This window comes from Oncorhynchus nerka, linkage group LG4 (genome assembly GCF_034236695.1).
Source record: "Oncorhynchus nerka isolate Pitt River linkage group LG4, Oner_Uvic_2.0, whole genome shotgun sequence".
Taxonomy (NCBI): domain Eukaryota; kingdom Metazoa; phylum Chordata; class Actinopteri; order Salmoniformes; family Salmonidae; genus Oncorhynchus; species Oncorhynchus nerka.
Window position 1 is genome coordinate 20,485,891 of NC_088399.1, and position 25,357 is coordinate 20,511,247.

General features: G+C 43.1%; 1 protein-coding gene across 2 annotated transcripts in view; it reads right to left on the reverse strand.

Annotated features, from left to right (window-relative positions):
• LOC115120317 (electrogenic sodium bicarbonate cotransporter 1-like) overlaps window positions 1-25,357 on the reverse strand; it is a 100,162-nt gene that overhangs the window by 55,232 nt on the left and 19,573 nt on the right. For both annotated transcript variants that reach the window (XM_029649250.2, XM_065017339.1), the window contains exons 3-4: window positions 23,636-23,812; window positions 18,242-18,377 (exon numbers count right to left, since the gene is read on the reverse strand). In XM_029649250.2, the coding sequence (XP_029505110.1) occupies window positions 18,242-18,377; window positions 23,636-23,812 (313 nt within the window). The remainder of the gene's footprint in view (window positions 1-18,241; window positions 18,378-23,635; window positions 23,813-25,357) is intronic.

Consider the following 25,357-nt stretch of genomic DNA (forward strand, 5'->3'; position numbering starts at 1 on the left):
GGTTCTGGGGTTAAGGTTATGTCCTGGGTTCTGAGGTTAAGGTTGTGTCCTGGGGTTAAGGTTATGTCATGGGGTTCTGAAGTTAAGGTTGTGTTCTGGGTTCACTGAGGGAACAGAGCAGTGTTTCATCCAGATAAGAGTGAGCTAGTAGTTCACCAGCACCAGAGGACACACTACTCCCCTATGCATGCATACATGGACTCCAGGGGTTCCCAAACTCTAGTACTTCCGGGTTGGAGCGAGCGGTCGCATCTGCACTCGGTCCGCAGGTAGTATTACATTTCATTACATTTCATTACATTTCATTATAGTACAACGGTTTGATTTGTCTAATCTTATCAATTTCTTCTTAGCTAGCTACACAGCCATCTTTGTATCATAGATAATTGCGTAATTATCGTATTTCGTCGTCCTAACGCAGTCTACACTGCCCTGCAGCTAGCCAGCTAGCTAACGTCCACCGTTAGCTAGTCCACCGTCTACCGATTAGCAGCACAACTATTACACTCAACTGAACGACTTGATTAGTGTAGTGTTAGCTAGCTACATAGTTGTCTTTGCTGTCTTCGTACCCAAGATAATTGTGTAGTTTAGAGTGTGTAGTTTTATGTCGTCCTTAACATAGGAGACTCTGCTAGCTAGCCAACAGCTAGCCAACGTCTACCGAACAGAACTTCTGCACTCAACAATCCGGTCGCATTTCGCTTCGCTCCACAGGTAGTATCACATTTTTCATTTCATTTCATTACAGTACAACGGCTTGATTTGTTTGATCGTAGCTAGCTACATAGCTAGCTACACAGCCGTCTTTGTATCAAAGATAATTGTGTAGTCTAGAGCGATTTCCTAGGTTAGTTAGCCAGCTATTGTCGTTCTTTTAACGCAACGTAACGTAATCAACACTGCTAGCTAGCCAGCTAGCCCCGAATAGCAGCACAGTAGAAACTATTACACTCAACGGAACGACTTGATTAGTGTAGTGTCAACAACGCAGCCAATGCCAACTAGCCTACTTAGTCAACAACGCAGCCTCTGCCAGCTAGCCTACTTCAGCAGTACTGTATCATTTTAATCATTTTAGTCAATAAGATTCTTGCTACGTAAGCTTAACTCTCTGAACACTCGTGACGTGTAGTCCACTTGTCATTCCAATCTCCTTTGCATTAGCGTAGCCTCTTGTGTAGCCTGTCAACTATGTGTCTGTCTATCCCTGTTTTCTCCTCTCTGCACAGACCATACAAACGCTCCACACCGCGTGGCCGCGGCCACCCTAATCTGGTGGTCCCAGCGCGCACGACCCACGTGGAGTTCCAGGTCTCCGGTAGCCTCTGGAACTGCCGATCTGCGGCCAACAAGGCAGAGTTCATCTCCGCCTATGTCTCCCTCCAGTCCCTCGACTTCTTGGCACTGACGGAAACATGGATCACCACAGACAACACTGCTACTCCTACTGCTCTCTCTTCGTCTGCCCACGTGTTCTCGCACACCCCGAGAGCTTCTGGTCAGCGGGGTGGTGGCACCGGGATCCTCATCTCTCCCAAGTGGTCATTCTCTCTTTCTCCCCTTACCCATCTGTCTATCGCCTCCTTTGAATTCCATGCTGTCACAGTTACCAGCCCTTTCAAGCTTAACATCCTTATCATTTATCGCCCTCCAGGTTCCCTCGGAGAGTTCATCAATGAGCTTGATGCCTTGATAAGCTCCTTTCCTGAGGACGGCTCACCTCTCACAGTTCTGGGCGACTTTAACCTCCCCACGCCTACCTTTGACTCATTCCTCTCTGCCTCCTTCTTTCCACTCCTCTCCTCTTTTGACCTCACCCTCTCACCTTCCCCCTACTCACAAGGCAGGAAATACGCTCGACCTCATCTTTACTAGATGCTGTTCTTCCACTAACCTCGTTGCAACTCCCCTCCAAGTCTCCGACCACTACCTTGTATCCTTTTCCTCTCGCTCTCATCCAACACTTCCCACACTGCCCCTACTCGGATGGTATCGCGCCGTCCCAACCTTCGCTCTCTCTCCCCCGCTACTCTCTCCTCTTCCATCCTATCATCTCTTCCCTCTGCTCAAACCTTCTCCAACCTATCTCCTGATTCTGCCTCCTCAACCCTCCTCTCCTCCCTTTCTGCATCCTTTGACTCTCTATGTCCCCTATCCTCCAGGCCGGCTCGGTCCTCCCCTCCCGCTCCGTGGCTCGACGACTCATTGCGAGCTCACAGAACAGGGCTCCGGGCAGCCGAGCGGAAATGGAGGAAAACTCGCCTCCCTGCGGACCTGACATCCTTTCACTCCCTCCTCTCTACATTTTCCTCTTCTCTCTCTGCTGCTAAAGCCACTTTCTACCACTCTAAATTCCAAGCATCTGCCTCTAACCCTAGGAAGCTCTTTGCAACCTTCTCCTCCCTCCTGAATCCTCCTCCCCCTCCCCCCTCCTCCCTCTCTGCAGATGACTTCGTCAACCATTTTGAAAAGAAGGTCGACGACATCCGATCCTCGTTTGCTAAGTCAAACGACACCGCTGGTTCTGCTCACACTGCCCTACCCTGTGCTCTGACCTCTTTCTCCCCTCTCTCTCCAGATGAAATCTCGCGTCTTGTGACGGCCGGCCGCCCTACAACCTGCCCGCTTGACCCTATCCCCTCCTCTCTTCTCCAGACCATTTCCGGAGACCTCCTCCCTTACCTCACCTCGCTCATCAACTCATCCCTGACCGCTGGCTACGTCCCTTCCGTCTTCAAGAGAGCGAGAGTTGCACCCCTTCTGAAAAAAACCTACACTCGATCCCTCCGATGTCAACAACTACAGACCAGTATCCCTTCTTTCTTTTCTCTCCAAAACTCTTGAACGTGCCGTCCTTGGCCAGCTCTCCCGCTATCTCTCTCAGAATGACCTTCTTGATCCAAATCAGTCAGGTTTCAAGACTAGTCATTCAACTGAGACTGCTCTTCTCTGTATCACGGAGGCGCTCCGCACTGCTAAAGCTAACTCTCTCTCCTCCGCTCTTATCCTTCTAGACCTATCGGCTGCCTTCGATACTGTGAACCATCAGATCCTCCTCTCCACCCTCTCCGAGTTGGGCATCTCCGGCGCGGCCCACGCTTGGATTGCGTCCTACCTGACAGGTCGCTCCTACCAGGTGGCGTGGCGAGAATCCGTCTCCACACCACGTGCTCTCACCACTGGTGTCCCCCAGGGCTCTGTTCTAGGCCCTCTCCTATTCTCGCTATACACCAAGTCACTTGGCTCTGTCATAACCTCACATGGTCTCTCCTATCATTGCTATGCAGACGACACACAATTAATCTTCTCCTTTCCCCCTTCTGATGACCAGGTGGCGAATCGCATCTCTGCATGTCTGGCAGACATATCCGTGTGGATGACGGATCACCACCTCAAGCTGAACCTCGGCAAGACGGAGCTGCTCTTCCTCCCGGGGAAGGACTGCCCGTTCCATGATCTCGCCATCACGGTTGACAACTCCATTGTGTCCTCCTCCCAGAGCGCTAAGAACCTTGGCGTGATCCTGGACAACACCCTGTCGTTCTCAACTAACATCAAGGCGGTGGCCCGTTCCTGTAGGTTCATGCTCTACAACATCCGCAGAGTACGACCCTGCCTCACACAGGAAGCGGCGCAGGTCCTAATCCAGGCACTTGTCATCTCCCGTCTGGATTACTGCAACTCGCTGTTGGCTGGGCTCCCTGCCTGTGCCATTAAACCCCTACAACTCATCCAGAACGCCGCAGCCCGTCTGGTGTTCAACCTTCCCAAGTTCTCTCACGTCACCCCGCTCCTCCGCTCCCTCCACTGGCTTCCAGTTGAAGCTCGCATCCGCTACAAGACCATGGTGCTTGCCTACGGAGCTGTGAGGGGAACGGCACCTCAGTACCTCCAGGCTCTGATCAGGCCCTACACCCAAACAAGGGCACTGCGTTCATCCACCTCTGGCCTGCTCGCCTCCCTACCACTGAGGAAGTACAGTTCCCGCTCAGCCCAGTCAAAACTGTTCGCTGCTCTGGCCCCCCAATGGTGGAACAAACTCCCTCACGACGCCAGGACAGCGGAGTCAATCACCACCTTCCGGAGACACCTGAAACCCCACCTCTTTAAGGAATACCTAGGATAGGATAAAGTAATCCCTCTCACCCCCCCCCCTGAAAAGATTTAGATGCACTACTGTTCCACTGGAGGTCATAAGGTGAATGCACCAATTTGTAAGTCGCTCTGGATAAGAGCGTCTGCTAAATGACTTAAATGTAAATGTAAATGTACTTTTGACAGTAATTCAGTCTGAAGGAAGTATGGTTTGAAGTGACTGAAATGCATGCATCAGAAAGATATAAGTTCAGAATATCATCAGGCAATATGTAACAATCCTCTTCCTGTGAATGACTGGACCAAAGCGCAGCGTGAGACGTGTTCATGATATTTTATTAAAATTAGAACACTAGAACGAAAAATAACAAAGAGGAAAATGAACAGTTCTGTAAGGAAACTAACAATACAGAAATCACAAAACAGAAAATAACTACCCACAAAACCCCTGTGGGAAAAAGCTACCCAAGTACGGTTCCCAATCAGAGACATCGATAGACAGCTGTCCCTGATTGAGAACCATACCCGGCCAAAACAAAGAAATACAAAAACATAGAAAAAGGGAACATAGAATGCCCACCCAAATCACACCCTGACCAAACCAAAATAGAGACATAAAAAGCTCTAAGGTCAGGGCGTGACACAATAATTTAGTATGAACCTCTTTTTCCCCCAGTTCGATTTAGTGTCTGGCCTTTCCACTCTGTTCTATACCTCCGTGATTGGGTCATAATATTTTGTAGCCTAATCTGTAGAAAAGATAGCCACGCTTGTAGGAATAAAACACCGCTGTTTATTACAACTGCATCTAGCTCAATAAAAAAATTTAAAAAAGTTTTAAAATCAGGCAACCCCCACATTGGGTCACGACCCCTACTTTGTGAAACACTAATGTACACACACAGTACATGTACATATGCATGCGCACACACAATCGCCCCTACTCAAGAATACATGTATACACACACACGCTGCTGCCTTACTCACGCAATTCATACGGGAGCCGTTGCCTGGACTATAGCAGAGCACTGAAACGGGAAACACTTCAAGCTGAACTGTGTGTGTACTGGTGTTTTTGGATTTGAACACGATTTCCCAGAAACGCCAGCTCCATTGGTAGTCGTTTGGTCACAACTGGGATGACAAAATCCGCTTTGGACTGGTTGCGGGAGACTGAGACCGAACTAGAGATGTGTGGATTGACTCATAACATGCAGTCCCCACAGTTATAGCCACAGAGCCGGCAAGTTTAGGGTCATGAAATATTGTGTGGCTGAATGCCAGGTGGGTGGCGGTCAGGTTGAATAAAGAGAAAATACATTTAAACGATCATAACTGTATCAGAGAGAAAGACAATAGTTGAACAGTTTTGAACAAATTAAATTGTTTCAAAAGTAAGAAGAAGCGAGAGAGAGAGAGAGACAGCTCTATTTACGTTGTTTTTATTTGTACTTTTACTTACTTAGCTATCATCGAATGCAGCTGGCTAGTTTAGCCTACTCAAACAGACAAGGATGCTATGTTAGCTAGCTGGCTATCCAACACTGGAACTCTTCCAAGTCAAGGTAAGCTTTTGGTTTTGTAAATGTATTGCCACTGGGCCCACTAGTGTAACTGCTAAACTGCTTGCTGATGACTGTACACAGTACTGCATGATTGTAGTGGGTTTACAAACGTGTTCGTTCTAGTAGCTATGTTGGCTATGATGTCACAATGATGTAGGATGTGTGGGGTTAGCGGTCATGATAGGTTGAAAAGGTTTTTCACCTGGTCACAGGCAGCTATATATATATATATATATATATTTATTTAACTCAGCAAAAAAAGAAATGTCCCCTTTTCAGGTCCCTGTCTTTCAAAGATAATTAGTAAAAATCCAAGGACCTTCACAGATCTTCATTGTAAAGGGTGTAAACACTGTTTCCCATGCTTGTTCAATGAACCATAAACAATTAATGAACATGCACCTGTGGAACGGTCGTTAAGACACTTAACAGCTTACAGACGGTAGGCAATTAAGGTCAGTTATGAAAACTTAGGACACTAAAGAGGCCTTTCTCCTGACTCTGAAAAACACAAAAAGAAAGATGTCCAGGGTCCCTGCTCATCTGCGTGAATGAACCTTAAGCATGCTGCAAGGAGGCATGAGGACTGCAGATGTGGCCAGGGCAATAAATTACAGTGTCCGTACTGTGAGATGCCTAAGACAGCGCTACAGAGAGGGACAGCTGATCGTCCTCACAGTGGCAGACCACGTGTAACAACACCTGCACAGGATCGGTACATCCAAACATCACACTTGCGGGACAGGTACAGGATGTTAACAACAACTGCCCGAGTTACACCAGGAATACACAATCCCTCCATCAGTGCTCAGACTGTCCACAATAGGCTGAGAGGCTGGACTGAGGGCTTGTAGGCCTGTTGTAAGGCAGGTCCTCACCAGACATCTCTGGCAACAACGTCGCCTACGGGCACAACCCCACCGTCGCTGGACCAGACAGGACTGGCAAAAAGTGCTCTTCACTGACGAGTTGCGGTTTTGTCTCACTGGAGGTGATGGTCGGATTTGCGTTTATTGTCGAAGGAATGAGCGTTACACCGAGGCCTGTACTCTGGAGCGGGATCGATTTGGAGGTGGAGGGTCCGTCATGGTCTGGGGCGGTGTGTCACAGCATCATCGGACTGAGCTTGTTGTCATTGCAGGCAATCTCAACGCTGCATCTTACAGAGAAGACATCCTCCTTCCTCATGTGGTACCCTTCCTGCAGGCTCATCCTGACATGACCCTCCAGCATGACAATGCCACCAGCCATACTGCTTGTTCTGTGCGTGATTACCTGCAAGACAGGAACGTCAGTGTTCTGCCATGGCCAGCGAAGAGCCTGGGGAGGGGGCATTCCCCCCAGAAATGTCCGGGAACTTGCAGGTGGAAGAGTGGGGTAACATCTCGCAGCAAGAACTGGAAACTCTGGTGCAGTCCATGAGGAGGCGATGCACTGCAGTACTTAGTGCAGCTGGTGGCCACACCAGATACTGAGTGTTACTTTTTATTTTTACACCCCCTTTGTTCAGGAACACATTATTCCATTTCTGTTAGTCACATGTCTGTAGAACTTGTTCAGTTGCTGAATCTTGTTATGTTCATACAAATATTTACACATGTTAAGTTGGATGAAAATAAACGCAGTTGACATTGAGAGGACGTTTATTGTTCCGCTGAGTTATAATATAATATAGAACAAGTAAAAACATAAGACTGGGTATAATTCTAGTTTTTTTTTTTGCAACGTTACGTACATGGGAAAACAGCTACCAAACTGACTTTAGCTAGCAAGCTAACTTGATAGCTATCACACTTGTGGATAAAGCAGTGTAAAAATCGGAACATTACTTTGACATGCATTGGTAGTCCTTTGTCCTTCTTACAACACTATAACGTTAGGGTTCACGAGTTGCACTTCACTCGATCACATCGTTGTCATTGTAATCAACGTTCTACAGACACCGCAGCCATATTGATGTGGAAAAGTAGAATGGGAGCTAATCACTTTGAACGAAAGCAAACTATGACTGTTTCGCCTAAATTACACTATAGTGGCCTGGAAACACCATAAGGCAATTATTTGGTAGGAAACAACCCTGCCGTCAACATCATGTCATCAAATTAACCTTATGTTGTCATTAGCTAGAAAAGTCCGTTCAAAATAGCTAGCAACATTAGCTAGCTGAAATCCAGTGGCCTCCCCTCAATTTTAGCAAGCTAGCTAACATTATACTGAAACTAAAGTCAATCTGGCGATATCAAAAGGTTATCCTATTAATAATGTGCCCTATTTTGAAATGTCATCGCGTTTTTAAGCAACAGCAATGCACTTGAGACGTAATCTGCGCCCATTGAGAATGCATGGAGTAGAATCCTCAGTTCGGGAATCAGTTCTAAAATGAACAATCAAAACAATATTGTGACGAAACATGCAACTCATTTAATGCCACGTTCAAAACAACTTGGAACTCTGAAATCTCTGACTTCCAAGCGTTCAAGACAACAGGGAACTTTGAAAGAAACCAGCTCCAACTGGGAAAAATAGTTTTGAACGGTCATCTAACTTGGAATTCCATCCTTCTAGAGCTCATGATTTAAAAAAATAATAATAATACTGAGTCAGAGCAAACGTAGCTAGCTAATACAGCCTGATACCAGTGCTGATGGAGGCCTAAAATAAGCATGTTGTTTGTGCAACAGAATATTTTAAATCAAAGAGGAATAGGAGAAGCATGGATATGTTGGCTATATGAATAAAGATTTAATGTAGCCAAAGATTATAGGGCCCCCTAGGAAACATGGAACATCACTTTGGTTCCTACCCTGTGACAATGACTCGTCCATGGCATTTTCATTCTTTGTCATGTCAAACACTGTATTCAAAGTGCCCACTGTTATTTATATTCTAACTATAGAATTATAAACATTCTATTTCCATGATTCCAAAAGTTCACCCAAGTGTTTTGATCTAAATCACAATTGCAACATTTGGTTAAATTTGGTTATTTTTGCCCATATCGTGGTAGTTGTGGAAATGATCTCAAATGAGTGCAGGAAATTATTTTAGGTTGAAGTTGAATTGAACAGTATAAAACAATCCGAAATGGAGAAAGACACATTAAAATAATGTAGAATATATGTGTTGCCACCCTAAGGTCACTCACTACTCATAAAGCAAATTTAGAACTTTTATTAATCAAAAACATAAAATACCGTCATACTGTCAAAAACACCATATGATATTTTGGCGATATCGCCCAGCCCTAGCTAGTAGCTGTTGAGAACCTAAGTGGGCATTCTGTGGGCACACTATACCTCTGTGAAGTAGAAAATGCAGCCTAATGTAAGCTAATCATAGACTGCACTGATATTAATTTCATCTGTAGAAGTGGTGATTTAGCTACATTGATTATCAAGATGTGTATTGATTGTGAAAGTGTGATACTCAACTCTTTGTACATAATAGATGATGTGGGCCTACTGAAGATTACAGTTTGGTTTACATGTATTTTTCCCTGTACAAATGAGTGAGCAGGATAGAACGAGGCACCATCACTATAAGAACATGGACAACTGTTCTACAATTTACATTCCAGCAGTACCAACAGACGGCTCCAAATTCAGACTGCACCTTACAACACACAACTGCTACCATTTAACCACTGCACTAGTCTATTTATATATTACCAAGTATGTGTTTACATAACAGTTGACCACTTTCCACAAGTATTCTTAATCTGGATCCCAATTAGGAAAAATATTGGATATGGTGACATATTTGTAAATCGTTTCTTTGTTATTTGGTCTGGGTGCAGTTCTCAACTTGAATGTTTTCCTTAGAGAAGGTTACAGAGACTACATTGTATTCTTGTTTATCTCCCAATAAACCTTTATCTGACTTGATCTTTGTAATCGAAACGACTTGTACTGTATTTATACCAGGGTAGTCCATACGTCTTCCGGGATATCTGCCCTCAAGTAGGTAGGCTAATTTGGAGTGAAGACCTTTACATTTTCCCTTTTGTACATCGTTACAACACTGAATATATATATACATAATGACATTTGTGATGTGTTTATTCGTTTGGAACTTCTGTGAGTGTAATGTTTACTGTTAACTTTGATTTATTTCACTTTTGTATGATCTACTTCACTTGCTTTGGCAATGTTAACATGTTTCCCATGCCAATGAAGCCCCTTGAATGGAATATTCAGGAAAGTTTACAGTTTAGTCAAATAAATCTAAAACCATTCCAAAAGTACAATATGCTAGGTAAAGAATGAACAATTATGGTTTCCCACACAAGTTTGTTGTCCACACAAACATCCCGTATTTACATATGATTCATGTGTTTGGTTTGTGTGTGTGTGACAGTCTTGTGTGTGGCACAGCGGGAGAGAAAGTAACCCAACCGACTCAGGCTAGTTACGATAACCTATGGCAGCAACAAGTTTGGCTATCATACGCTACCATCTCTGGTAGTGCCTGTCTTGACTTCATCAAATCGTTGTAAAGAAGCTAGCTAGCTACAATAGCAAGCTAAGTTTGCTAGCTAAAGTAGCAAGGCTAACTTAGGTTATTTTGAGGCATCCTTGTCTACAACAACTCAATTCATATGAAACAAGACTACCTGTTGGTTGATCATTGTGGCCTACTCCTCGTTTAGCCAATTTAATTTTTATTCAATTTTGCATTGATTAGAAACCTCCCACTTCACTTGCTACATATGGAACATCTGACTAGCGCCGCTTTGATTGACCAACAATAATATGTTATATGTGAGTCTTTTTTATGATAAAAACGGTCATAAAACGTATTATTAGAATGTAAAATGGCATGGTCTATCCTTGTAGGTTATGTAGCAAAGTCACATAGATATTACAATTTTAGCCAAAGCCTTTAAAAAATATATATGCCTGTTTTGAAATATTTGTATGAGTACTCTGCCAAGGATATCGACTCTGCCGCCCGAGAATGCTTTTGTGGCACAGTCGATAGCGCGCTGGACTTCGGGCTAGAAGGTCGAGGGTTCGAGACCTGCTTGCTCCCTGCCGTTTCATTACACTGGGGTCAGAAGTCATCGGACCTTGCATCCACGACAGTGCGTGTGCCCGGCCGGTGAGCGCGGTCCTATAAGACGAGAGTGCTTCTGCTTCCACATAAGTACATCCAATCAATTGACACAACATACATAGTGTGTGTGAGTGAGAGAGTTCTTTCTTTACAAAACAACCCCTCGATGTTATGGGTTCATCACGGTTCACCGAAAATAGAGGGGATGTGGGACGAAGCAATAAAAATACTTGTACATTTGACCTTTATTTTAATCAGAGAGTCATACGGAGATCAAGGTCTATTTTACAAATGAGCCCTGAATTACAGAAATTATAAACATCAATATCAATACAAAAGCAAGCTGAAAAAAAACACGGTCATATTGTCTTATTTTTAAACACGGTCATAAAAAAACGAACATTCATCAGTAATAAAGTCCTTAGTCAGCTTTTTGAATTGCCCTAGAGCAGTGGTCACCAAACTTTTCTGAGTCAAGATCACTTTCTGAGCCAGAATGCATGCCGAGATCTACCATTTTATTTTACATTACTTAAAAAGCACAAGACTATTCAACATTAACTAATTAAAAACAGTTCTGCAGCAATGAGGTTAGCACAGTAGGCTATTTTTTCTACTGGAGTGATGGCCGGCATCTGATAGTCAGTCTGAGGGAGGGAGCAGCGGTCAGGCTGCCTCTCACCCGACTCACCGTCCCTTCTTTCTCCTACTCTCTGCTGAGAAAAGGGGCACAGTCTTCCAGCTGATGGCGAAACTTAAGTTCCACTGCATTACTTGTGCCTCACGCACCAATTAATGTTGTTACTCCTCTGACCAGGGAAAGTGAAATATTACTTGATATTTAAAAAATACAAGCTGCAAATAACGCAAGCTTATCGAAATTAGGATTTTTATGGTTTATCAAACTGTTGAACAGAGTGTTGAACAGAGTGACAGTGCTGAATATACACTTAAACATGAACTTACTCAAAAACAGCAGCCCTGTATCTGTTGAGTCTCGCTCTAGTTATGGTTTTAAAAGTTTTGAAACCTCACATTATCAACTTCGCTAGTTTTACAGTCTATGGCGCTACGAAACTGTGCAGACACTGATCTGAGCTATCTGATTGGCCAGCGGTAGGGTTATAGCTGCACTTGATGTGCTCTCTTGCCCTACCGGGTAGGCAGTGTTCTACACTAACCGCCAACAGCGAAAAACGAAAAAAATAAAATAGGAACGTAAGGCTTTATCATAGTTTTTTTAAACAGAAATGTTTGATGATCGACAAGGAATGGCTTGGAGATCGACCGGTTGGTACAAAAGTATCACATTTAAGAACATTTTGAAGATGGTTCCACAAATAAGGTACATGAAAACTAAAAGCTGATTTACCTAACTCAGTAAAGACCAATGGAATTTTCAGAGTTAATCATCCCTGAGACCAGGTGTGGCATGTCTAACGTTTAGTAAAGATGTCAAGTAACTTTTAAACCAGTTACATGCAGCCTGGTCTAGGACAATTGAGGAAAGCCTCTGAATTCACAGTGAGTGAGCAACAGGTCAATGAAGAGGGCAGGACAATGTATTTTATCCATACAGTTAACCACATCATTTATAAACTAGGAAGGCAGCAGAGGCAAATGTTATGACCTGGTCTAAAACCCGACTGATGTACATTTAGAATACATTTAAAAGATCAGATTTAAGCTGAGAATTAATCAAGGATTCTAATATTTTAGCTTGGCAAGAAAGTTGAGAAACAGGGCGATGAATTATTTAGATCACAAGGGTCACCACCTTTGTGAAGAGGGAGTACATGGGCTACTTGGGGATATTACCAGATAAAATCGTCAGGTTAAAAATATGTGTTAATGATTCAGCAACAAGGGGAGCAGAGAGCTACAGCAAAAATAGATCAAGCATATCCGCCCCAGTGGATTTAAAACATTTTTTACATCAATCTTAAGCAAGGCATCTAGCACGTCACAAATAGTAAATTGTTCAAATGAAAACAAAGATTCTGTCGAGTCAGCTAGAGTCTGGCAGAGGGAAGAGCAGTCGATTGACTGACCAAGATCAGTTAAACCACCGTTTCTCTCAAATATAAAGCCTTCAAGATAAAATTATGATTAAAAGCATCAGTTATCCCATTTCTCAGTTATGATGCAATCAGAGAGAACGTGCTTAGGCAGGGAAGAAGAGGAATTTGTACGCTTCAGTGCATTTACTGTTTTCCAAAATTGAGAAGGATAACCAGCAGAGTCAGAGCTTAAAAAGTAGTTTGATATAGCCTTCTTAAATCAAGGTACTACCTGTTTCTCAATTGTCTGAAAGAATGCCAGTCCACTAGAGTCAGTTTTCCTTGCTTTGGCCCAGGCCTGATTTCTCATCTGAATGAGCACAGATAAATCCAAATAAAACCAAGGGTTAGATCTATCTTTAACTCTGAATAGTTAAAAAAGGGGCGTGTTTATTTGCCAGAGGCATAGATATGGCGAATACATTTTCTGGGGCTAATTCGGGGTCAGGAATACAGGAGTGACTAAATCAGAGTAGAACATGTCATGTAAAAACCATTGGGGAGAGAACTTGGGGAGAGCAGCAGGGGAGAAAAAAATGTTATTTTCTTAATTAAACAAGAACTAGTATTTTGCAGTTTATCTTATACATACTATGGGCTAATGATCACTGAGATCATATGGAAATACAGCATCATATTTATTTAGCTTATTAATAAGAATAGTTTTCACATTTAGCCAGGTGGGTTTTGAGATCAATTGAGTCAGATTAAAATCAATGCATATACTCTTAAATTGATCTGAGGCCAGGGATAGCCAACCCAGATTCAAATCAATGCATATACTCTTAAATTGATCTGAGGCCAGGGATAGCCAACCCAGATTCAAATCAATGCATATACTCTTAAATTGATCTGAGGCCAGGGATAGCCAACCCAGATTCAAATCAATGCATATACTCTTAAATTGATCTGAGGCCAGGGATAGCCAACCCAGATTCAAATCAATGCATATACTCTTAAATTGATCTGAGGCCAGGGATAGCCAACCCAGATTCAAATCAATGCATATACTCTTAAATTGATCTGAGGCCAGGGATAGCCAACCCAGATTCAAATCAATGCATATACTCTTAAATTGATCTGAGGCCAGGGATAGCCAACCCAGATTCAAATCAATGCATATACTCTTAAATTGATCTGAGGCCAGGGATAGCCAACCCAGATTCAAATCAATGCATATACTCTTAAACTGATCTGAGGCCAGGGATAGCCAACCCAGATTCAAATCAATGCATATACTCTTAAATTGATCTGAGGCCAGGGATAGCCAACCCAGATTCAAATCCCCCTAAATTGACAAACTTCGAGGACAAAAATGGTTAAACACTTGGAAATAGCACCAATAGCATCCACCATGGCAGCAGGGGGGCTGTAAATCTTAGCAACAAATACATGTGTATTCTGGTTTATGGACACATCTACATATAGAGGATATAAAATTATTAATTAATTCAAGGTTTATACAAATATGTCCATTCCATAGAGAATTCTGTCAGAAAAACAATAGTCCAAACCGCATGCCTCTATCATATGGCTCAAAAGTTACATACAATTTACACGGAGAATGTTCATGTTCAGCATGTTCAGAGTGAATTGAATGTCATCACAGGCAAGCAGTAGTGAAAAGAACTTAAGTAAAAAATACTTTCAAAAGTACTACTGGAGTATCTGTACTTTACTATTTTTTTACTTCACTAGATTCCTAAAGAAAATTATGTACTTCCTACTCCATACATTTTCCCCAGACACCCAAAAGTACTTGTTACATTTCAAATGCTTAGCAGGACAGGAAAATGGTCTAATTGACACACATTTACTGTATTAAGAGAAAATTCTGGTCATCCATACTGCCTCTGATCTGGCGGACTCACTAAACACATGCTTCGTTTGTAAATTATGTCGGAGTATATTTAAAACTAAATACTTTTAGACTAACTCAAGTAGTACTATACTGGGCAGCTTCCCCTTCAGTCATTTTCTATTAAGTTATCTTTACTTTTACTCAAGTATGACAATTGGATACTTTTTCCCACCTTTGCAGGCATGATCAAAAAGTGGTCACTGCTCAATAAAACTCTGGCTCTTGTTATTTCATCAAAACTGTCAAGTACAGGTATATTAAGGTTATGATATTGTAGAAAACAATCTAATGATTCATTCTATGTAATTTACAATGAAAAAGGGCAAAGAAAACTCGCCTCCGACATCTAACTGCCCTACCTCGCCTCCGACATCTAACTGCCCTACCTCGCCTCCGACATCTAACTGCCCTACCTCGCCTCCCACATCTAACTGCCCTACCTCGCCTCCCACATCTAACTGCCCTACCTCGCCTCCCACATCTAACTGCCCTACCTCGCCTCCCACATCTAACTGCCCTGCCTCGCCTCCCACATCTAACTGCCCTGCCTCGCCTCCCACATCTAACTGCCCTGCCTCGCCTCCCACATCTAACTGCCCTGCCTCGCCTCCCACATCGGACTGCCCTACCTCGCCTCCCACATCTGACTGCCTTGCCTCGCCTCCCACATCTGACTGCCCTGCCTCGCCTCCCACATCTGACTGCCCTGCCTCGCCTCCCACATCTGACTGCCCTGCCTCGCCTCCCACATCTGACTGCCCTGCCTCGCCTCCCACATCTGACTGCCCTGCCTCGCCTCCCACATCTGACTGCCCTGCCTCGCCTCCCACATCTGACTGCCCTGCCTCGCCTCCCACATCTGACTGCCCTACCTCGCCTCCCACATCTAGCTGCCCTACCTTGCCTCCATTTAGGCCCCTTGAGGGGAGAGAGGAGACAGAACTCAGGGACAATCACGTCTATAGGGGAGGGAGGAGACAGGCCTCAGGGACAATTACGTCTATAGGGGAGGGAGGAGACAGGCCTCAGGGACAATCACCTCTATAGGGGAAGGAGGAGACAGACCTCAGGGACAATCACCTCTATAGGGGAAGGAGGAGACAGACCTCAGGGACAATCACCTCTATAGGGGAGGGAGGAGACGGGCCTCAGGGCAATCACCACTACAGGGGAGGGAGTAAAGCACTCCATTGAATTGTCCTCCAATAGGTCCCTAGTCCTTCAACCAACCATCAGTGCAGATAAAGTCACCATGTAAGACAATGATGTAACAATGTGCATTAACTAAGATTTAGTCATCTTTAATGTAAAACTGGAAACAGCTGGGGCCGTATGTATCAAGGGTCTCAGAGAAGGAGTGCTGATCTAGTGTAGGATCAGGTCTCCCCTTGTCCATCTTAATCATTGCGATGTAAAATGCAAAATGGTTCCTAAATCAGCACTCCTACTCTGAGACGCTTGATACATAGTCAGAACCGCAGTCAGAAAGCAACCTGTTCAGGAAGAGTGACAGATCACATGGGAGGTCACAGAGGTTGTGTTCTGGGTTCACTGAGGGAACAGAGCAGTGTTTCATCCAGATAAGAGTGAGCTAGTAGTTCACTCGAGGACACACTACTACCCTACACACGCATTCATGGACACACAAACACACACACAGACACTTCCTCCTACTCACGCATACATGTAAATACACACGCTACTGCCCCACTCAAGCAACTTCATATTGGAGCCAATCCCTGGAGCCAATCAGAGCACTGAAACAGGAAACACTTAACCCTACACAGCTCTCGAACAGAGAGAACATCAAGCTGAGATGTTGTTAAATGTGTCCCTCACCGATATGATGTAGATAGTATGACTTTGATATACCACAGCTGGGTAGGTGTTGGTGACAAGGGGGTTAACGTTACAAAGCCTTGGAGGCCCAAGGTCAAAGAGGGTTAACGGTGTAAGACCACGATGGTTGAACTGACCACTCCTTCTCTGAGATGCTTGTACTAAAGGAAAGTGTGTGTGTGTGTGTTATGATACAATATAGTTTATTGTCCCCAAGGGGGACATTAGACTTTAGACAATAGAGAATGCTGCTGCTCCCACATAAATACATATAATCAATTGACACAACAAACAAAGAGTGTGTAATTCAATGCATGAGTGTGTGCACACATATACACATAAAATTATTTGGACACCACTTCAAATGAGTGGATTTGGCCACTATACATATCAGCCACCCCCGTTGAGGACAGGTGTATAAAATCGAGCACACAGCCATGCACTCTCCATAGACAAACACTGGCAGTAGAATGGCCTTACTGAAGAGCTCAGTGACTTAACTTGGCATCGTCATAGGATGCCACTTTTCCAACAAGTCAGTTCGTCAAATTTCTACCCTGCTAGAGCTGCCCGGTCAACTGTAAGTGCTGTTATTGTGAAGTAGAAATGTCTAGGAGCAACAACAGCTCAGATGCAAAGTGGTAGGCCACACAAGCTCACAAAACTGGATTGCTGAGTGCGGAAGTGTGTAAGAATTATCTGTCCTCGGTTGTGACACTCACTACCGAGTTCTAAACTGCCTATGGAAGCAACATCAGCACAAGAACTGTTAGTTGGGAGCTTCATAAAATGGGTTTCCATGTCCGAGCAGCCGCACACAAGCCTAAGATCACCATGCGCAAGGCCAAGCGTTGGCTGAAGTGGTGTAAAGCTCGTCCCCGCAGCAATGTCCCAACATCTAGTGGAAAGCCTTCCCAGAAGAGTGGAGGCTGTTATAGCAGCAATGTCCCAACATCTAGTGGAAAGCCTTCCCAGAAGAGTGGAGGCTGTCATGGCAGCAAAGGGAGGGACCAATTCCATATTAATGCCCATGATTTTAAAATTAGATGTTCGACAAGCAGGTCGAACACACCATATTTTTTTATTTTACCTTCATTTAACTAGGCAAGTCAGTTAAGAACAAATTCTTATTTTCAATGACAGCCTAGGAACAGTGGGTTAACTGCCTGTTCAGGGGCAGAACGACAGATTTGTACCGTGTCAGCTCGGGGATTTGAACTTGCAACCTTCCGGTTACTAGTCCAACGCTCTAACCACTAGGCTACCCTGCCGCCCCATATAGTGTGTGTGTGTGTGTATACAGTACCAGTCAAAAGTTGACACACCTACTCATTTTCTACATTGTAGAATAATAGTGAAGATGTCAGAACTATGAAATAACACACATGGAATCAGGTAGTAAAGCTGCCACCACAGAGTGAATTAAAAGCAGGCAACAAGTGCATAGCATATTCCTTCAAGACTGTTGGAAAAGCATTCCAGGTGAAGATGGTTGAGAGAATGCCAAGAGTGTGCAAAGCTTTCAAGGCAAAGGGTGGCTACTTTGAAGAATCTAAAATATATTTTGATTTGTTTAACACTTTTTTGGTTACTACATGATTCCATATGTGTTAATTCATAGTTTTGATGACTTCACTATTATTCTACAATGTAGAAAATAGTCAAAATAAAGAAAAAACATTGAATGAGTAGGTGTGTCCACACTTTTGACTGGTACTGTACATGTATATAAATAATAAATTAGAGAAAATCTCTCTCCTCACCTGGCTGTCTCCTTCCACTCCATCTCCTGTCCATCGACGGCCAGCAGTTCGTCCAGTTCGGTGAAGAGCTGAGGGGGTGGGGGGCCGTCATCCTCCTCACCCAGGATAAACCTTATCCTCTCTGCTGCTGCAGAGACTATGGGGAAAGAGAGCAGACAAGATGGATGGATGATAGAGAGAGAGACTTTTGACTGGTACTGTATATATATATATATATATATGTGAGCAATGCAGTAAAATATTAAGTGTTGACACCGCCGATCACTTATAAGAAAAGGAGAAAAAAAGTTTTGCAACACCTGTAGAAGTGATGGCTCTAAGAGGTTGTTAAGCTGTTATTTACCAGACTCTCTGAAGGAAGAGAGTTTCCTGTGGCCATTATTAAGCTCCACAGACTGACTGACTTAATTCAGGATTCTTTTCAGATGCAGTTGTAATGTTAGCATCTGCAATTCTACACATTTTGTCATGTAGCTGAGAACAACAACAAAAAATCTGTTTTTAAGACAATGTCCTGCAATTCTATACATTTTGCCATGAATACTTTCAAATTTTAGCATCTCAGACTGTCTAGTTTTTATTTTGGTAATTGTTAGTTGTCGTGTCTTTGGCTATGCCGGATTAAGTGATATTTTTATTTTTTATTTTTTTATCCATTGTTTTACCAGGTAAGTTGACTGAGAACACGTTCTCATTTGCAGCAATGACCTGGGGAATAGTTACAGGGGAGAGGAGGGGGATTAATGAGCCAATTGTAAACTGGGGATTATTAGGTGACCGTGATGGTTTGAGGGCCAGATTGGGAATTTAGCCAGGACACCGGGGTTAACACCCCTACTCTTACGATAAGTGCCATGGGATCTTTAATGACTTCAGAGAGTCAGGACACCCTTTTAACGTCCCATCTGAAAGACGGCATCCTACACAGGGCAGTGTCCCCAATCACTGCCCTGGGGCATTGGGATATTTTTTAAGACCAGAGGAAAGAGTGCCTCCTACTGGCCCTCCAACACCACTTCCAGCAGCATCTGGTCTCCCATCCAGGAACTGACCAGGATCAACCCTGCTTAGCTACAGAAGCAAGCCAGCAGTGGTATGCAGTGATATGACATGCTATTCTATAAAATAATTTCTCTGTAATTAATATTACCTGATTAAGCTAATCAGATGAATGTAATTAACTAGAAAGTCGGGGCACCACAATAATGTTTATAGAGCTGTTATCTTCCGAATAAACTCTTAAAGACCTAGTAATCTTTTACATCAATAGCCGTCAATATTTAATCCTTGCCTTAGTCTCATCTGAAAGTTATAAATTCTTGGTGAGGGTCATATTTATGGGGCTCATAAACCTCCCCCATCAGGCCAATGTCATGATATAGTACACAAACATTATTATTTAAAAATATATAGCTCCATTATCACTACATACTTTGGATATGCTTTTAGTCATTTAAGTTTACACTTAAAACATTTGACTATCCCGAATGGTTTTTTTTAAACAGGAAAAAAAAGAAAAGTGGCCCGCCTTTGCTAAATGAGTAAAGGGGAAACACTGCTTCCTGACAACTAAGAAACACTCACACACCACACCAGAAAGGACTTAAGAGTTGTTTTATATAGTTCAGCAAATAATTATGAAATAGTTAGCTGTGGATTCAAAAGTAATCTTTTAATCCATTACTAATCACTTTGTGCTACATTGGTAGTAGTTGCGCTCTATAAATACAGTTTTCCGTTCTAGTTAATTATACTGATTTATTTTCTAGGACAACTTTATCCCGTTCCATTAGGAGATACCCATATACAAAGAAATAATGCAAAAGTGCTCAAAATAAACAAAGAGGGGACAAATCCCAGAGTGAATATTTCAGACGAGACAAGGGGCCGACATAGATATATTTTCCACCTGCTCGTTGAACATCTCATTCCAAAATCATGGGCATTAATATGGAGTTGGTCCACCCTTTGCTGCTACAACAGCCTACACTCTTCTGGGAAGGCTTTCCACTAGATGTTGGTACATTGCTGAGGGGACTTGCTTCCATTCAGCCACAAGAGCATTCGTGAGGTCGGGCACTGATGTTGGGCGATTAGGCCTTGCTTCGCAGTCAGCGTTCTAATTCATCCCAAAAGTGTTCGATGGGGTTGAGGTCTGGGATTTGTACAGGCCAGTTAAGTTCTTCCACACCAGTCTCGAAAAAAATATTTCTGTATGGGCCGCTCTTTGTGCATGGGGGCATTGTCATGCTGATTCCGAAAAGGATCTTCCCTAAACTGTTGCCACAAAGTTGTAAGCACAGAATCATCTAGAATGTCATTGTATGCTGTAGCGTTAAGATTTCCCTTCACTGGAACTAAGGGGCTTAGCCTGAACTATGAAAAACAGCCCCAGAACATTATTCCTCCTCCACCAAACGTTCTCCTCGCATCAGCAAAATCGAGATTTATCTGTCGGACTGGCAGATGGTGAACGTGTTTCCACTGCTCCAGAATACAATGGTGGCAAGCTTAGCATTGTGCACGGTGATCTTAGACTTGTGTGCGGCTGCTCAGCCATGGAAACCCATTTCATGAAGCTCCTGACAAACAGTTCTTGCGCTGGCGTTGCTTACAAGAGGCAGTTTGGAACTCGGTAGTGACTGTTGCAACCGAGGACAGATGATTTTTACACACTTCAGCACTCCCGTTCTGTGAGCAGTTGTTGCTCCTAAATGTTTACACTTCACAATAACAGCCCTTACAGTTGGTCGGGACAGCTCTATCAGGCCAAAAAAGTTGACGAATTGACTTGTTGAAAAGGTGGCATCTTATGACCGTGCCACTTATAAAAGTCACCGAGCTCTTCAGTTTGGGCCATTCTACTGCCAATGTTTGTCTATGGATATTTTATGGCTCTGTGCTCGATTTTATACACCTGCCAGCAACAGGTGTGGCGGAAATAGTCGACGCCACTAATTTGAAGGTGTGGCCACATACTTTATCTATACATACAGTACTAGTCCAAAGTTGACACACCTACTCATTCAAGGGTTTTTCTTTATTTGGACTATTTTCTACATGTTGCTATTGAATACAACTCTCAAGTGAATGGCTTCACACAGTTTGCCAACAATAACAGGATTATGTATGTAGTGTAGACTAGCAGGGTAGGTGTGTGTGTGTTTTGAGGTGGCAAGGTGATGCGGAGAAGAGAGGAGATTATGATAAAGTAGCAGGTACTGGCTGGCAGGGAGCCTTGTCACGGCCAAAGGAGTCCCCTGTCCCTGAGTCTGTCTAGTTCTGTTCCACTGCATCCAAACAGAGATGAAAACATTCAATTAAAAAAGACAATAATGCATTGTTTTTATTTCTGTGTGTCGCTGTTTGGATCGAAAACGTATAGAAATGTTACCGGGCAAATCAAGGGCAGACACTGACAGAGATGAGATAATATGGATAACAAATGTCCATCAAGAGTATCTCTATGGATACAACTCAATGCTATGAGGCTTCTGGCATTCTGGCTGTCATTATACAACACAGGAGATTGGTTAGGTAACCCAAAATAAACTTGAGTTAATCACACACAGAAGTTCATTTTCAGCCATGTGTGATCAGTGATGGTTATTCTGTGAGTCAACGTGAGTTATACAATTCCATAACTTTGAGATCTCGGTCTACCTCAACTTGTCTTCCTTTTAAAAAGTGTAGGCTTACTGATGGTCACTTCCATCCATGGGGTCAGTAGGATTTTTCAACAAGATCTAACCTCCAGTGACCAAAACAGAGGAGAATTAAATCTCCTTATGTCCCCTAGTTCTCAATCACCGGAACACCACGTGATTGTCTCTTTACTGCTGTTAGGTCATAATAAAACAAACATTAGGGTCTATCAGTATGAACATGCTGGATTAGAGAAGCTGATGACTGTAAGCAGGGGAAACTGCAGAGTCAAGAAGAACTGAATGTGTGACACGTTGCTTACGGTCTTTTGAATTATTGTGGTTTTGACACATCTCTATTTCCATGGCACTAACAAAGTGCCACTGAAACAAGCTATGGAACAAGTCTACTGTGAGTTTCTGGGTTAGAGTTAGGACAATCATCTCTACCCATTTATTCTCTGGTGCAGTACAGAAATAGCATCCTTGGATTGAGACTCGCAGCAACACTGTTGAGTGGTCTAGTGTGAACTAACAGCTAAAAGTAACACAGCCATGAACACTGACATAGTGAGGTTTGGTTAACAACAATGTGTTTCTAGGCAATACTAAGCCAGGGGAATTAGTTGCTCAGTCAGTAATGCTGTCTATGAATATTTTTCTAATGTCAACATACAGTATTCCAGTGCAGACAAACTGAGAAAACTCAAAGTTCAGGGTAACTTAGAAATGTCCTTGTTTTTGAAAGAAAAGCACATTTTCTGTCCATTAAAATAACATCAAATTGATCAGAAATACAGTGTAGACATAGTTAATGTTGTAAATGACTATTGTAGCTGGAAATGGCTGATTTTTAATGGAATATCTACATAGGCGTACAGATGCCCATTATCAGGAACAATCACTCCTGTGTTCCAATGGCAGGTTGTGTTAGCTAATCCAAGTTAATCATTTTAAAAGGCTAATTGATCATAGAAAACCCGTTGTTATTACAGCTAAAAACTGTGCACCGGGGCCTCCCACTCCTTTCTATTCTGTTTAGAGACAGTTTGCACTGTTCTGTGAAGGGAGTAGTACACAGCGTTGTACGAGATCTTCAGTTTCTTGGCAATTTCTTGCATGGAATAGCCTTCATTTCTCAGAACAAGAATAGACTGACGAGTTTCAGAAGAAATTATTTGTTTCTGGCTATTTTGAGCCTGTAATCGAACACACAAATGCTGATGCTCCAGATACTCAACTAAAGGCATCCAGTTTTGTTGCTTCTTTAATCAGAACAGTTTTCAGCTGTGCTAAAATAATTGCAAAAGGGTTTTCCAATGATAAATTAGCCATTAAAAATGATAAACTTGGATTAGCTAACACAAGGTGCCATTGGAACACAGGAGTGATGGTTCCTGATAATGGGCCTAATTCAAAAAAATCTGCTGTTAACAATGTCTACACTTTATTTCTGATCAATTGAATGTCATTTTAAATGGACAAAAAAATGTATTTTCTTTCAAAAACAAGGACATTTCTAAGTGACTTGAAACTTTTGAATGGTAGGTAGTGTATAAAGATATTCAGGAGTGAAAAGTGATCAATCGACTGATTTGTTGATAATTCCCTTTAGTTGTAATTCACTACTTAATTCTATTCACTTGTTTCCACTGATATAATTCGTTGATAGATCCCTGGAACTATCTTGATGCGTTTGCACTGGCAGAGTTGCATGCTGGGTAGTGTAATTTGTGCTGTCATTACTCACTGAGGGGTTTGAGGATGTTGGGCGCTGCCTCGTCAGCAGTCTCTCCATCTGATTTGTCCCCCTCCACGTTGTCCGCCGGCCTCCCCTTCCTCTCCTTGTGGCTGGACTTGCGTCGGTGGCGCCGTCTCCGCTGGTAGCTCTTGGGCACATGCACACCAATATACACGGTGTGGTGACCTGAGGGAGGAAGAGGGGACACCATTCAAGGGACACAGGTCAGATTAGGACTACCATGCTGATCATTTGCATCAAATGGAAGAAATGCACAAAGTCAATGAATATCAGTTGGGTAAGTGAAACTGTAGAATAAATAAGGAGGGTGGATTAGATATGATAAAGGGGAGGATTGGATGTCAAAGAATACATAGTGATGTAAGCTTACTGACCAATATGGTGTATGTTCAGGTATTAATTAAGAGGTGGTGCATTTCTGTTAGGGAACAAAATTCCCGCGATAAACCCCACACGCGAATGCATGCAAGAGTCACAAGAACACGCGCGCGCACACAGGCACACACACACAGGCGCACACACACTCCTACTGACTGATGATGGGCTATTTAGTCAGCTTGTTTGGTAAAATGTTTGGTTAGTTCTTTGTGCGTCAGGCCGTTTCCCTTGGGCCAATCAGGACGGAATCTGTCCTCATCCTGACACACGCTGAGGATGTAAATAAATGCCAACCACTTCCTGTCCATCAGCTCAGACAGGAAAAGGCTAAACTTATCCAGGAAGCCATTTCAGAGAGAGAGAGAGAAACAGAGTGCCACATGCTCCAGCTAACAGCTGTCTAACACACAGGCCAAATGTTCTGGGCTATATACCCAATCCTCATGCACTGGTAAACACTAATGTAGGTATTGGTTGGCATGGGTAATCTCCAGAACTCACACCCCACTCCCTAGTGTGACCTCTCACACATGCTACATGCCTGTATGTAGCCTTCACAGTGGATTTGGGAGGGTCGTGTAAAAGGGAATTTTACAGGCCAGGCCGCTTTTCAATAATGTTCCTTATATATTTTCATCTTATTTGAAACAAATATTATAAATATTATAAACTTGACTTTGCAAAGGTAACTTAAAATCAGAGTGCCAACTACACTGCAGAACAGGCTGTGTAAACAAAGAACGAACAGGAGTTTAACCAGGGGTCATTCACCAAAAGGCGACACCCATTCAAACATGAGGTTGGTCCTGACTGAGTGATTTCACATTCAATGTGACTGGGACTAGTATTTTTGGTTGTTGATTCTTCTCACTGTGTTGCTCCACGTGATGTGAAACCTGGGTTTGGGGTTTGTTTGAATTTTAACACAGAATCTCACAGAGGTGAGCTAGCTGGCAGATATGACTGTGCACACACTGTCAATTATAACTCAAACATGACATGATTATGTGTGTTTGTGTGTGTATATATATATATATATATATATATAGGTCAAAGGTAAATATATAGGTATATATATATATAGGTCAAAATGTGTGAAAATGTAGGAATGTGTGAGTGCACAAGTTTGTGTGTTTGTGCAAAAGTAAGTGTGTGTGTCACTGCAGGGGGATTAAAGTAGTAAACATCTTCATGTGGGGGCAGGCATTACGTCGCTTGATAAACCTGTAGTTATTTGCTCCACATCTTTATCTTCAATATTAATCCCTCCTATACTTCATCCTGAAATTAGAGCAAGACCTACAGAGAGAGAGTATTATAGCCTTCGGCAAA